At 34.7% G+C, this 12,513-nt stretch overlaps 1 protein-coding gene across 1 annotated transcript; it reads left to right on the top strand.

Moving 5' to 3' along the window:
• The first annotated feature begins 2,052 nt into the window (after window positions 1-2,052).
• On the top strand, window positions 2,053-6,684 carry LOC126705412 (phospho-2-dehydro-3-deoxyheptonate aldolase 2, chloroplastic-like). The gene is made up of 5 exons (XM_050404414.1): window positions 2,053-2,621; window positions 3,196-3,473; window positions 4,164-4,440; window positions 4,682-4,927; window positions 6,037-6,684. Exons 1-5 carry the CDS (start codon window positions 2,127-2,129, stop codon window positions 6,289-6,291), a joined length of 1,551 nt encoding a protein of 516 aa, XP_050260371.1. The 5' UTR covers window positions 2,053-2,126; the 3' UTR covers window positions 6,292-6,684.
• The last annotated feature ends 5,829 nt before the right edge of the window (window positions 6,685-12,513 follow it).

Here is a 12,513-nt window from a genome sequence, read left to right as displayed (position 1 = left end):
AAATAAATAAAAACCAACAAAGAATATGTAAAAAAACGTGATTAAGGGTTGAACCGCTGAAGGTAAACATGTGAAGTGGGTGAACAGTTGAAATTGAGCCTTGGGCCTCTTCTTTGTTTTATGTTTTCGGCTGTTTAATGCTCTGCCCAGGTTTTGGCATTTTGTTTTATTTGTAAAATTTCGCTCTATTTGATTTTTGATGTAGTGAGCTCGATTGGCCTTTTTTTTTTTCTTTTTTTTTTATCCTTTATTTTTGGGGGAGACATTTTGAAATCAATACGAAGAAAAAAAAAATTTGTAGTAGGATTCTGTGGTCAATATAAGTCCTTATTTTTTAATTAATAATTTGTAGGAGTAAAATATAAATTTTTTAAGTAAAACCGAGCAAAGCCACTTGTATATATATCATACCATTTTATCTCATAAAGACTTGACTTACATGATAAAATTTTATCTTTTATACGAAATTAGTTTCCCAACTGTGGGTCTATATAATGAAAACATAAAAATAAATAAATAAATAAAGAAGTTGATATAAACAAAACCTATAAAAAAAATTTTAAAAAGAAAAAAGAAAAAAGAAAGAAAGAAAACGTAAAAATCAAAGATGATTGAATTTTTTTTAAAAAAAAAAACTATTAATATAAAGTAAACATAGAAATTTATAAATATAAAAAAAAAAAAAAAAAAAAAGTTAATATCAATTATCAAAGAAACATAATGAAATGTATTTAAGTAAGTAAAAAGAATAGAGCAGAAAAAGAATGAAATGAAATTAAGTAATCTTATTTGAATATTTTAAAATAAATGAATGAAAATGAATATAATGTATTTCTTTTAGAAGAAAATGAACATAATGTAAGTAACCTTATTTGGGAGTAATATAGAGGAAAATGAATGAAATCATTTTATAATAATATTACTATTAAATCCTTATTTAAAAATAAATTTCTGAATATATATATGGGTTTTTTGAGAGTTTTTGTAAAAATTTTATTAAATTTCATTTCATTCTCTCTAATTCCTCCTAATTTTTGGCAATGAAAATTTGAGATTTTGAAGCAATAGTGAGGAACACGTATTCCTTCCTACTCATTCAATTTCCTTCAACTCAAACTTCCAAACAAAGAAACGCATGGTTAATAATTGAAAATAATACAATTTGAACAATTTTAAATTCACCTAAAGATAAAGAAATAATAATTTCAAATTTAGAATTAGGAAGGGCCGCTTTCTTTTGCTCGAAAGGAATGCGATTTCTCTCGTTTATTTTATTTAGTCACTAATTAAAAAATAAAACTATTGAGCGGTTGATTCGTACTTTAATTTGGATTGAAAATCTATGACTTTATCTCAATTTATTTCAAAAAAAAAAAAATCTAGTCTAGAAATATCTATCCTTTAAGATAAAAAATGATATTATAATTACACCTCCATTAAAAATTTAATACTGGTAAATAAGAGAAGGAAATAATATTATTATAAAATTATTATTTTCATTTCATTTCCCACAACTTTTAAGCTTATTATACGCGAGTTCCAATTAACTCAACCAGTAAAGTCTCAAATTATTGAATAAAATATTTAGGCTTCAATCTTTGCCTACACCAATGACCAACTGTTGTTTTTATTAGATGATAAAGAGCATAATCGTTAGAAGCGAACACCATAGGTTAGAGAAATTAAAAGATCTTTATGGTAGACCACATTACTTGTCCACCATCTCACTATAAGACTTCAATCTTTTTAAAATTACCGAGTCAATAGTTAGTTTATGTTTTAAAAAAAATTTCGACTCAACAATTTTAAACCGATTGGAATCTTTTAGTAGGATTGTAAACAAGTAATGTGATTTACCATAAGTACCTTAGTTGTAACTCTATAAATATATATATATATATATATATAAAATAAAAAATAAAAAAATTCATAGTAATCTATGATCTATCCCCCCCCCCCCCTCCCAAAAAAAAAAAAAAAAAAAAAAAAACTCTGCTCTGTATACAGTATGCCATATAATAATATTGAATATTGATTGATTTCTTCAGTCATTGACACGCATATATGTAGTGTATAGTATATACACCCGCTTTCAAAGATCTACTCTGTCTCTCTGCTTCTCAAAAATGGCATTCATAGCCGCCTCTTCTCTCTCCTCCAAATATCTCCTCCTCTATCCACACCAACCTTTCACACCCATCTTCAACTCCAAGCCCCGCCACCACAAACCCATCTCAGCCATCCACGCCGCTGACCCTTCAAAGTCCTCCAAATCAACAGACATCACTACAAGCAGCAGCACCCCAGTTCCCATTCAATGGAGCCTCGAAAGCTGGAAATCCAAGAAGGCTCTTCAGCAGCCAGAATACCCGGATCAGATAGTGCTGGACTCAGTTCTGAAGACCCTGGAGTCATTCCCTCCAATCGTGTTTGCTGGCGAAGCCAGGAGCTTAGAGGACCGTTTGGCTGAGGCAGCTCAAGGAAAAGCGTTTTTGCTTCAAGGTGGTGACTGTGCTGAGAGCTTCAAGGAGTTCAATGCCAACAACATTCGTGACACCTTCCGTCTTCTTCTCCAGATGGGTGTTGTTCTCATGTTCGGTGGCCAAATGCCCGTAGTCAAGGTCCTTCTTTTCTCTCTATGTCACTGTTTCTAATAGTTTTTGGGAATATACATGCATGGTGGTGTGTTGAAACTTATGTTTAAAGATTTGAAATTGTGGATTGAAGAATAATAAGTCGGCTTTTTAAAAAAAAAAAAACTTGGGATCATCATCATAGTGAATTTTCTCTTTGTTTATGGTGTTTTCATAGATGTATAGTGACTTTTAGGAAATATCTTTTGAGCTGGATTTTGATATGTTTAGATGTTATAAGTAAGAAAATTAGTGATCATAGAGCTTGAAAGTTTGGATTACTCCATAAACTTGAAAATTTAGTAACTGAATTTGAAAAGGCTGAAACTGGAATTTTTCTCATATGTTATATTGGCATTTCTTTTATGTACGAAGTGATTCTAGAGAAGTTGCACGAGTTGGCTTTCAGATGGAGTATTATAGTACTAAATTGTGGATAATTTGCAAAGCTGAGATAATTGTTTGTTGTTTTTCTCAGTGAATGTTGATTTAAGAATCGTAATTCTATATGATGGTAGTGACATTGACTAATTTGAAAAAAATTGTGGGAATTATTATTTAGGTGGGGAGAATGGCGGGTCAGTTTGCAAAGCCAAGATCAGATCCATTTGAGGAGAAGGATGGAGTGAAGCTGCCAAGTTACAGAGGAGACAATATCAATGGTGATGCATTTGATGCAGAATCAAGACTTCCAGATCCCGAAAGGATGATTAGAGCCTATTGCCAATCAGTCTCAACTTTGAACCTCTTAAGGGCATTTGCCACAGGAGGATATGCAGCAATGCAGAGAGTCACCCATTGGAATCTTGATTTCATGGAGCACAGTGAGCAGGGGGATAGGTATATTTCTTATTCAAATAGTTTAATTAGATATACTAGCTATTTAGCTTGGTTCTTGGGTTTTGGGTTTATTTAAAGTTTCGCACAATTTTTTTAAATTGTTTTAACCATGTAATGGAATAAACAATTAAGAAGACTTCATCTCACCTTCCATGTGTTTATGCTTGTTCATTTTTACATTAAATAGTTAGATATTGTTTTGAAATAGTTACCAGATGTCTGTGTTATTTTTTGTAAATAGACCTGTGAATCAGAAGAAAAAAAAAATACTTGGATAGCATTTTTGTAAATTCTCATTTCTATATAATTATTAGATGTAACATTTTTTGAGTGCTCTTTTTATCTTTAAAAGATGGTGGAAATAAAATGAAAATTGCAGGCCTCCCATCTTTAATCCCAAGCAAATGTGACAAAGAAAAAGCTTGCTTTGTTTAGCTTTTTGTGACTTCTGTAGTATCTTTTCTTGCTGAGAATTAAATAAATGATTATTCTCCAAAATGGAGAATATGGATTCCTTTGATTTCTAGGAACTAACTTCCAGATAAATTTTTCTTAACTCAATCTTGTGGCTTCATTAACTTCTTCAATGAGTTGACTTAGTTTAGTTCTCAAGAGAGTTACACCTTAAGTTCTGTTTCTAAGTCTAGGAGGATTTTCAGGAATTAGCATGTTCTTGCCATGGCTTGACAGGTACCGTGAACTGGCTCACCGAGTTGACGAGGCCCTTGGATTCATGGGTGTTGCTGGACTCACTTCAGACCACCCAATCATGACTACAACAGATTTCTGGACATCTCATGAATGCTTGCTTCTGCCTTATGAGCAAGCACTTACAAGAGAGGATTCTACTTCTGGGCTGTCCTATGATTGCTCCGCTCACATGCTTTGGGTGGGAGAACGCACCCGACAACTTGATGGTGCCCATGTTGAGTTTTTGAGAGGAGTTTCTAATCCTCTCGGCATCAAGGTATCTAGATTGTTTTTCCTTTATTTATCTGTCTTGTTGAACAAATCCATGTTTTGTATGTTATACTTTCTCTAGCAGAATTGTAAATTCCCCTTTTTTCTTTCATTGTAATTTTTACCTGCTACATTCTTCTATATACCTTGGTTCAGTCATGAAAGAAGTTATTTTTGTACATGATAACTTGATGTTGCTCTGATGACAAAGGATCAGAGAGCTAATAAAAGATTGCAATGTGATGCAGGTGAGTGACAAAATGGATCCAAATGAGCTTGTTAGGCTCATAGATATTCTAAACCCTAAAAATAAACTTGGAAGAATAGCAGTGATTGTAAGAATGGGAGCTGAGAACATGAGAGTGAAGCTTCCTCATCTGATCAGAGCTGTCCGTAGAGCAGGTCAATTTGTCACTTGGGTTAGTGACCCTATGCATGGGAATACCATTAAAGCTCCTTGTGGACTTAAAACCCGGTCTTTCGATGCAATCAGGGTATGATTTATGTCATCAGTTAACTCTTTTACATCTGCCATGTGAATTTAATTGCTGAGTTTTACATTTATTGTTGTGCGAGTATATTACATAAGTCATCAAATCAAGTAACTAAAGAAATTTCTTGTGGATCATTCAAACTGTAACCATAATCTTTTGCTGCCTTGACCAGTGTGTTTTTTGAGCATTTTCACAGTTTTTTTTTTTTTTTTTGTCATTGATGTAGCATATTTGGTTGGCATAAAAGATATACTCAAATGCTTAATGATAAGGTTGATTGGAGAGATAAGGACAAATGTATAGTAGGTGGAACAAAGGCGTTCTTTAGAATATTTCTGGCAGGCCTAGTCAAAAAAATTGCTTAGGCTGCATTTACTTTGGAATTCCTCTTCATGATTGGATTACTTTCTGACAAAATTGGTTGCCTGATACTACTGCTGGTAAAATTGGAATAACCTTACCTTCCCTCCCTTCCCCTTCTTATTCTATCTTTCACTTAGGCGGGGGGTGAGATGCTAAAGATTGTATTTACCATTTCTAGCCTGTAAATATGCATCATATTTTGCATATTATAGCAGTATTCAAAGAAATCTTCCAGGCTGACAAAGGAGCCTATGCAAAATAGTTTTCAAAAGAAACTGTTCATTACTTATTATATAATTCTTTGGCTCCCTTGATGATTGGGAATCTTTTGGCTGATCTCATTTGTAAGTGTCCTTGTTGATGACATGTTCAAATATTCTACTGGCATAAAGTAATTAGTCGATTGCTTACCAATTATTAGATTAGACATTAAAAACAAAAAGAAATTGTAGGTAAGACAGGCACATCATCTTTATAATGTAATTTGTGTAGACATAACTCAGTCAATGTACTTACTTGGGCCTACTTTGTAACTCCACTAATTAATCTGTGGTTTGGTTTTCTCTACCTTGGATGTAGAAAGTCACATCAATATGTGAAGTAAGGACTCCATGGGTTTTTTTTTGGGCAAGTATTTATATTTTTGTTTTCTTGCACTGATGATAAAAATGAAGAATTTACTATTTACTTTATGGTAAAAAAAATAAATAAATAATAACAACAATTACATATTGTTTTGCTTCTAGGCTGAGGTGAGGGCATTCTTTGATGTACATGATCAAGAAGGAAGCTACCCTGGTGGAGTTCATCTAGAGATGACTGGGCAGAATGTAACAGAATGTGTAGGAGGCTCACGAACTATAACATATAATGATCTAAGCTCACGTTACCACACCCATTGTGACCCAAGGCTGAATGCTTCTCAATCTCTAGAGCTTGCCTTTATCATTGCAGAGCGGCTTCGAAAGAGAAGGCTTGGGTCGAGGCATAAAGTAGCCTAAATTGGATTATAGGAGGCTTTGCTCTGTTTCTGTTTTGAGGTCTCATTCTCTCTATCTCTTAATATATATACATATATATTGGTGTGTCAGTAATGGTCTGAAAGATGAAGCGAAGCCTTCACTGCAATCAAAGTCAACAAATCTGAGGATAAACAAATTAAATGATGATTCCTATATATATCTAAGCTGCATGTACTAGGATTCAAGCTTGCTATCAAAATAATGTTCGACTTTTGTGTTAATTATGTAATTATATGGATAGCCTGTACCTTGTTTTGCTACTTGGCATCCAGCATGGTTGTGTATACAGATTTTTGACCCCCATGTATAAAAGGTTCTGAATAATCCTATCTTGGCAGAATGTTATCAAAGAATTCTACAAAGTTTAAAATCTCTGTGGCCTGCTTTTACCTGGTTTTATTAGATTTTCCTAGGTTTCCTACGTAAATTTCTTCGCCATTGTATTTTCCAGTTTCTTTACAATAGGGAGATCATACTTTTTTGTCGGCTTCAAAATTTCTTTGACTTGATTACAAGCTATAGATTATGACTGCAAGGTTCCGTCGATAATTATTATTTTGCTAAAAACCGAGATTTCATAAAAGAGAAACAGCAGCAGTATCCTTCATGCAAGGATCCAGAACTTCAGTATGAAGAATACACTTATTACAGCAAAAAAGAAGACTTATGAGCAGCAGCAAATTAAATTTAGCTAAACTATGAGCTGTTGTGTTAACTTCTCTCCTATCCCAACTAAATTTTACAAATTGCAAAAGATGTGCTAAGATCCACCGCATCACTAATCAGAGTTAGGATAGGTCAGGCAACATGAAAGCAACTGTCTTTAAGAACATCAACACAATTTTTTGTATCACCCTTCACTTCAATACTCTCTAGATTTTCTGACTTAGCAAGCTGTAAAGCCCAGAGAATTGTAGCTACTTTAGCCTGCACAGATTCACAAATCTCATATACTTTAGCCCAAGCTTCAATCACCTCTCCATCTCCATCTCAAGCCACCACAGCTAGGATAGTGAAATCCTTTAATACAACCGCATCAACATTAAATTTTACTACAACAACAGAGGAAGTCTTCCAAGACGATTCCTTGTTAAACAGTAATTCCTTAGATTGTTCTAAGGCCAGCACGTACCCCTTAATTCTGTTTTCAATATTGCAGATATGGGCTTTAAGATTAACATGTCCAACTTCATGAATAACCTTGCTTAAAGGTTACAAATAGAATCCACTGCTAGAGTCATTTGCAAGGTACATACCTCTGCCACCTCCTTGGAATGATGGCTAGAAAACATGGACTGGATTAGAGGATTTAAGATCAACTTCACTATGCCTGTATTGTTGGGTACATTCAATTTGTCAGTTCTGACTTCTGAGACTCCAGCAGCCAGACCAGATTGCGTTTGCCACAGGGCAATTCAAGAACTTCCTCACACAACCTGTATTAACTATCTCCAAACTCTGTTGTAGGTTGTCAATCCTCCAAAGTAACATTTTGACTGTCTCATGGACCTTAATCCTCATTCCTCCACAATCTTTGCCAAAGCAAATTTGAGGTGTTGGAATACCCAGTATGAGCTTTGACTCACTCTATAGGCAGATTTGACAGAAGAATGACCTTTAAGGTACTTAGTCCGTATTAGCCTATTGGATTTAGGTCTTAGGGGAATGAGATTTTTTTGTAATGGCCTGGACAGATTCATCATCAAATTATTCTGTCAGCATGTCTCTCTTCTAACAATGTAAGGAAGGTTTAATAAGGCTGAACACCATCAAAAGATTCATTGGGGTTGATTCATCTCTAGGCTTCGGTTTAAAATTCTTTAACCAATTTAAAATTCTATAAATTCACACATTAATAGAAGTCACGTCCCCTACCAGATAGCAAGCCCCTTTTATCACTAAATTCTTTACCTTCTCAATATCCAGATTAGAGAAGCATTAAGAATTTCATACATAGACTATCCCTTTTAGATGCAACCAACCAAGATAGATTGGCAATCGATGCTACGTTGAATTCCTTGCTCTTCTTGAACCCAAGCCCTCCCTTTTTTTGGGGTTAGCACAGATTGTCTTAAGCTTTCCATGCCATATATCTACTAGGATTTTGTGGGTTCAACAAAAACCTCCTTGTCAGAGCATCTAGGCTCTCACAAACTTGTTCTTCCAACCCTTCGATTTAGCTTGTAATCTCTCCTGTAGGAATTTGAAATCCCTTGTGGTTGCTTTAGTGAGGAACAGAGGTGTCCAAAGATAGATGGCATCCTTTTGAAGTTGCTTCATTTGCAACACATGCTTTATGGTTCTATCGGATAACTGTTGGGTGGTCTCATGGAAGGTTACTCCAGATTTGTTCTTGTTTAAGAGTTGACCGGACCACTTGCAGTATTTAACTATTTATCAAGCATTCATTGATGGCAATAGCTTCACTTCTTTTGGCTATTTAGAGTAACACAAGGTCATCAGCATACATGACGTGTAATAGTTGGTCCAACAATACTGGTCTTCACAGTCTTCACACCAATGATTATTCTTTCTGTAAATTTCTTATCGACCTATTTAGATAACACTTCCTGGCATAAAATGGTGTAAAGGGATAGTGGATTCCCTTGCCTCTGCCCTCTACTAGCCATAAAGTGCCTAGACAAACCTCCATTGATAAACACACAACAAATGACACTGGAGAATCACACTCCATTATCTACTTCACAAATTTTTCATTGAAACCAAAATTGTTAAGCACTTTAAGAAGCTCAAGTTGATTCTATCATATGTCTTTTGCAAATCTAGCTTTATAGGTATTAATTAGGGGTGTGAATGGGTCAAGTTGACGGGTTTTTTTAACCATAATTGGGTTGAAAAAAATTCAACTCATCGCAAAGGCTCGATCCACCAAGATCAAGTTGGACCCATGAGTTGGACTTTTTTTAAAAAAAAAATTCAACCCATCACAAGGGTCCAATCCACCAAATCAAGTTGGACCCATGAGTTGGACCTTTTTTTTAATTGAGCATTAGTAGAACATTAACACAAATAAAAACTTAGACTATGAAAAAGAATAGTACACTTGACCAACTACCAACCTCAAAATAACTGGTGGGAAAGGAAAGCTTTATAATAAGCATAAAACAAATATGTAAAATAGTAATGAAGGAAACATACACTTTACTTACCAAAAATAACACCCCTTTTGCGACCCTCTCAGATAATCAATTTTTCTATTAACACCTATGTAGCACGGGTGCGTTTCAGGACTCGGATGCGGGTGCGGGTGCGGGACTCGGCAATTTTTGAAAAAGGTGGGTGCGGGTGCGGCGGGACTCGGTAATTAAAAAATTATTAAAAATATTTTTATTTATATTTTTAATATATTGCTAAGTATACTTTTTCACATTATACAAACATATACCAAATTTAAGAGCAATAGACAATAGACAATAGTGTTGATACCTGAGTTAAGAATGTGTGAGAGAGAGCTAAAGAAAGAATGAGCTGAATAACAGAGTCACAGCAAGCAGCCAAGCAGAGACAGAGGCAGAGATCAGAACACAGAGAGAGTGAGAGACGAGTGAGACGGAATGAGAAAGAGGCAGAGAACTAATGAGAGTGAGAGACGAGTGAGAGTGAGAGACGGTGCGTTCTGTGCTTTTTTTTTTTTTTTAAATTTCGGCCGTTTCGGCCTGAATCGGCCGTTTCGGCGGTTTCGATCGATATCTGCCGATACGGCCCGAGTCGGCCCGATTCAGCGCGAATCGGCCCGAGTCGGAGCCGCGTCGGCGCGATTCAACGCCGCGTCGGCGCGATTCGGCGCGAGTCGGCTAAAAAATCTGAAACGCCACGTGGCATGACGCAGTCGGACGCGTGGGCAACGGCGTCCCTTGCACGTCGCCGCGTCCCGCCGCGTCTGACGTGGGTGCGGCACCTCCGGTGCCGCGTCCGTGCTTCATAGCATAAAAACTTAAATAAGTCTCAAAGATGAAGTTCTTCGAACATATTTCAGCACCAATTTCCAAGTTCAACTCTATGTATGGCAACCAATTACTCACCCCGGTTGAAAGCACAATGTTTGGAAGAATCTTCCAAGTATCTTAGTCACAATTTTCATCCACCTCCCTAGATCACTAAACTATGTATCTACTAATCTACATACCCTAACTTCAAATATTGAATACAAAGAAAGAGCCAAAATTTCTCAAACAGATTTGTGTAGCGTATATAAACTTAATTTGTTCTACTGCCTTTTATTCACGAAAATAATATAGAAGAAATAGAAAGAAAAAAAATTGTTAAAAATGAATGCTTCATATCTTCCACCATACTTGTACTTACACATACTAATAGTTATTTTCGAAAACTTGTAAAACGAATGAATGTACATGCCTAGATTCAGCTGCAAAACCTGAAATAGCAAACCTCTATAGATAGTGTAGCACAAGATGTAGCATCAATATTATCCTAGCAATCTAATTATCTATTTGATCCATTGGTTGTAGTGGTGGGCCATTGAATTTGTGAACATCTGTAGAGTCCTTACTAATCTCTTAATAAATTTAAAATCTGATTGGATTCGTCATGATTTCAACCATTTTGCTGCATTACTTTTTCTAAGTGTAAAATGTGACAAACCTTGTAATGCATGGCTTATATTGCCACTATAACATTATATTTTAAAATGAATACATTTAACACACATATATGCTTGTTTTACTATGACAGTCACCTTTCTAACACACATTCGTTAGTTTTGTTTTTGCTATGCATATGTAACCAATTTGCACCCAAAAATCTGGGTTAATGGTCAATTTCTTTTAGTCATCATCTCCTAAAGCCCATGCTAATCAAATAGCCTGTAGCTAAGCAAACTGCCTATTAGGCTAATTTCACCTCATGTATTGACAGCCATAGATATCCTACACTAATTCAAGCAATTCTAAAATAAAGCTCATACAAGTCTTAAAAGGAAGAAACCCAATATTAAGTAAATCAATTTCAAGTAATATGACCTTCATTTCCTTCATTCTATCCTCTATACAAACAGAGCTTTCCATTCCATTCTATTAAAGGCTTAATTTTGGTGGCACTGAATTTCAGCCTTAGTATATTGTCTTACGTTGGTTTGTTTTTCATGTCAGCTGTAGAGTGTTTGGTGGCTATATATGCTATTTTACATTTGATAGAAAATGTTCATAAAAATTGTGCAATCAGTCTTTCTGCATTAATAATTTTCATTGAATCAATGATTCCATATTAATCGATGACATAGAATGATTCCATATTAAACATTATGCAATCAGTCTTTCTACATTAATAATTTTCATTCGAAGTAATTTGTCTTATTAATGCAAAAAGACTGATTGCATAATGTTCAATCAATCAACAAATTACTTCGAATGACAAATTGCTTCAATGTTCAATAAAAATTGTGCAATCAGTCTTTTTGCATTAATCGATTGCTAATTAATCGAATTGAACCCTAGGTTTGATAATGAAAAGAAAATCAACTTTATGCGATTTTGATTGAAAATCTCAAAAAATAAGAAATAGAAGAAGAAGAAGAAGAAGAAGAAGAAGAAGAAAACGAACCCTAATTTTCTGAAACAAAGTTCTAATTCAACCATCTGATGCAATCTGTATATTTTTTTAATGAAAAAATGTAGAAAATTTCAAATCCAATGTGAAATCGTATAGATTACCTGAAAATACGCCAAAATCAGCAAAGAGCAAGCAAAGCAAGCTAGGATAAAGCTTTAAACTGAGCGAATGGGGATGGCTTGTAAGGGAGAGGTTTGAGGAATAAAGAGAGAAAGGGAAAACGGCAGGACCTAAGACAAAGCGGAGAGAGAGAGAGAGCACAAAAGTTAGGGTTTCAAGTTTTAAGAATGCGTATAGGTTAGAGAGAGTGAATGAGTGAGTCGCATAAAAGACTGAAAAAAAAAATTAAAATTTAAAAAAAAAAAAAACGAAATTTAAAAAATAGAAAAAAAAATTAAAAAAACGAAATTTAAAAAATAGAAAAATAAATAAATAAATGCTGACGTGGAAATTTATGCGATTTTGATAGAAAATCTCAAAAAATAAGAAATAGAAGAAGAAGAAGAAGAAGAAGAAGAAAACGAACCCTAATTTTCTGAAAGAGAGAAAGGGGGAACAATAGGACCTAAGACAAAGAGGAGAGAGAGAGAGAGCACAAAAGTTAGCACAAAA

Source organism: Quercus robur, chromosome 11 (genome assembly GCF_932294415.1).
Source record: "Quercus robur chromosome 11, dhQueRobu3.1, whole genome shotgun sequence".
Classification (NCBI taxonomy): domain Eukaryota; kingdom Viridiplantae; phylum Streptophyta; class Magnoliopsida; order Fagales; family Fagaceae; genus Quercus; species Quercus robur.
The sequence above is the reverse complement of the archived record's forward strand: the minus strand, read 5'-3'. Positions and strand labels throughout refer to the sequence as shown.

Coding starts and splice junctions, on each gene's coding strand:
- LOC126705412 (XM_050404414.1), top strand. CDS start 2,127: ATGGCATTCATAGCCGCCTCTTCTCTCTCCTCCAAATATCTCCTCCTC. Junction 3,474..4,163: donor CACAGTGAGCAGGGGGATAG/GTATATTTCTTA, acceptor ATGGCTTGACAG/GTACCGTGAACTGGCTCACC. Junction 4,928..6,036: donor GGTCTTTCGATGCAATCAGG/GTATGATTTATG, acceptor TTTTGCTTCTAG/GCTGAGGTGAGGGCATTCTT.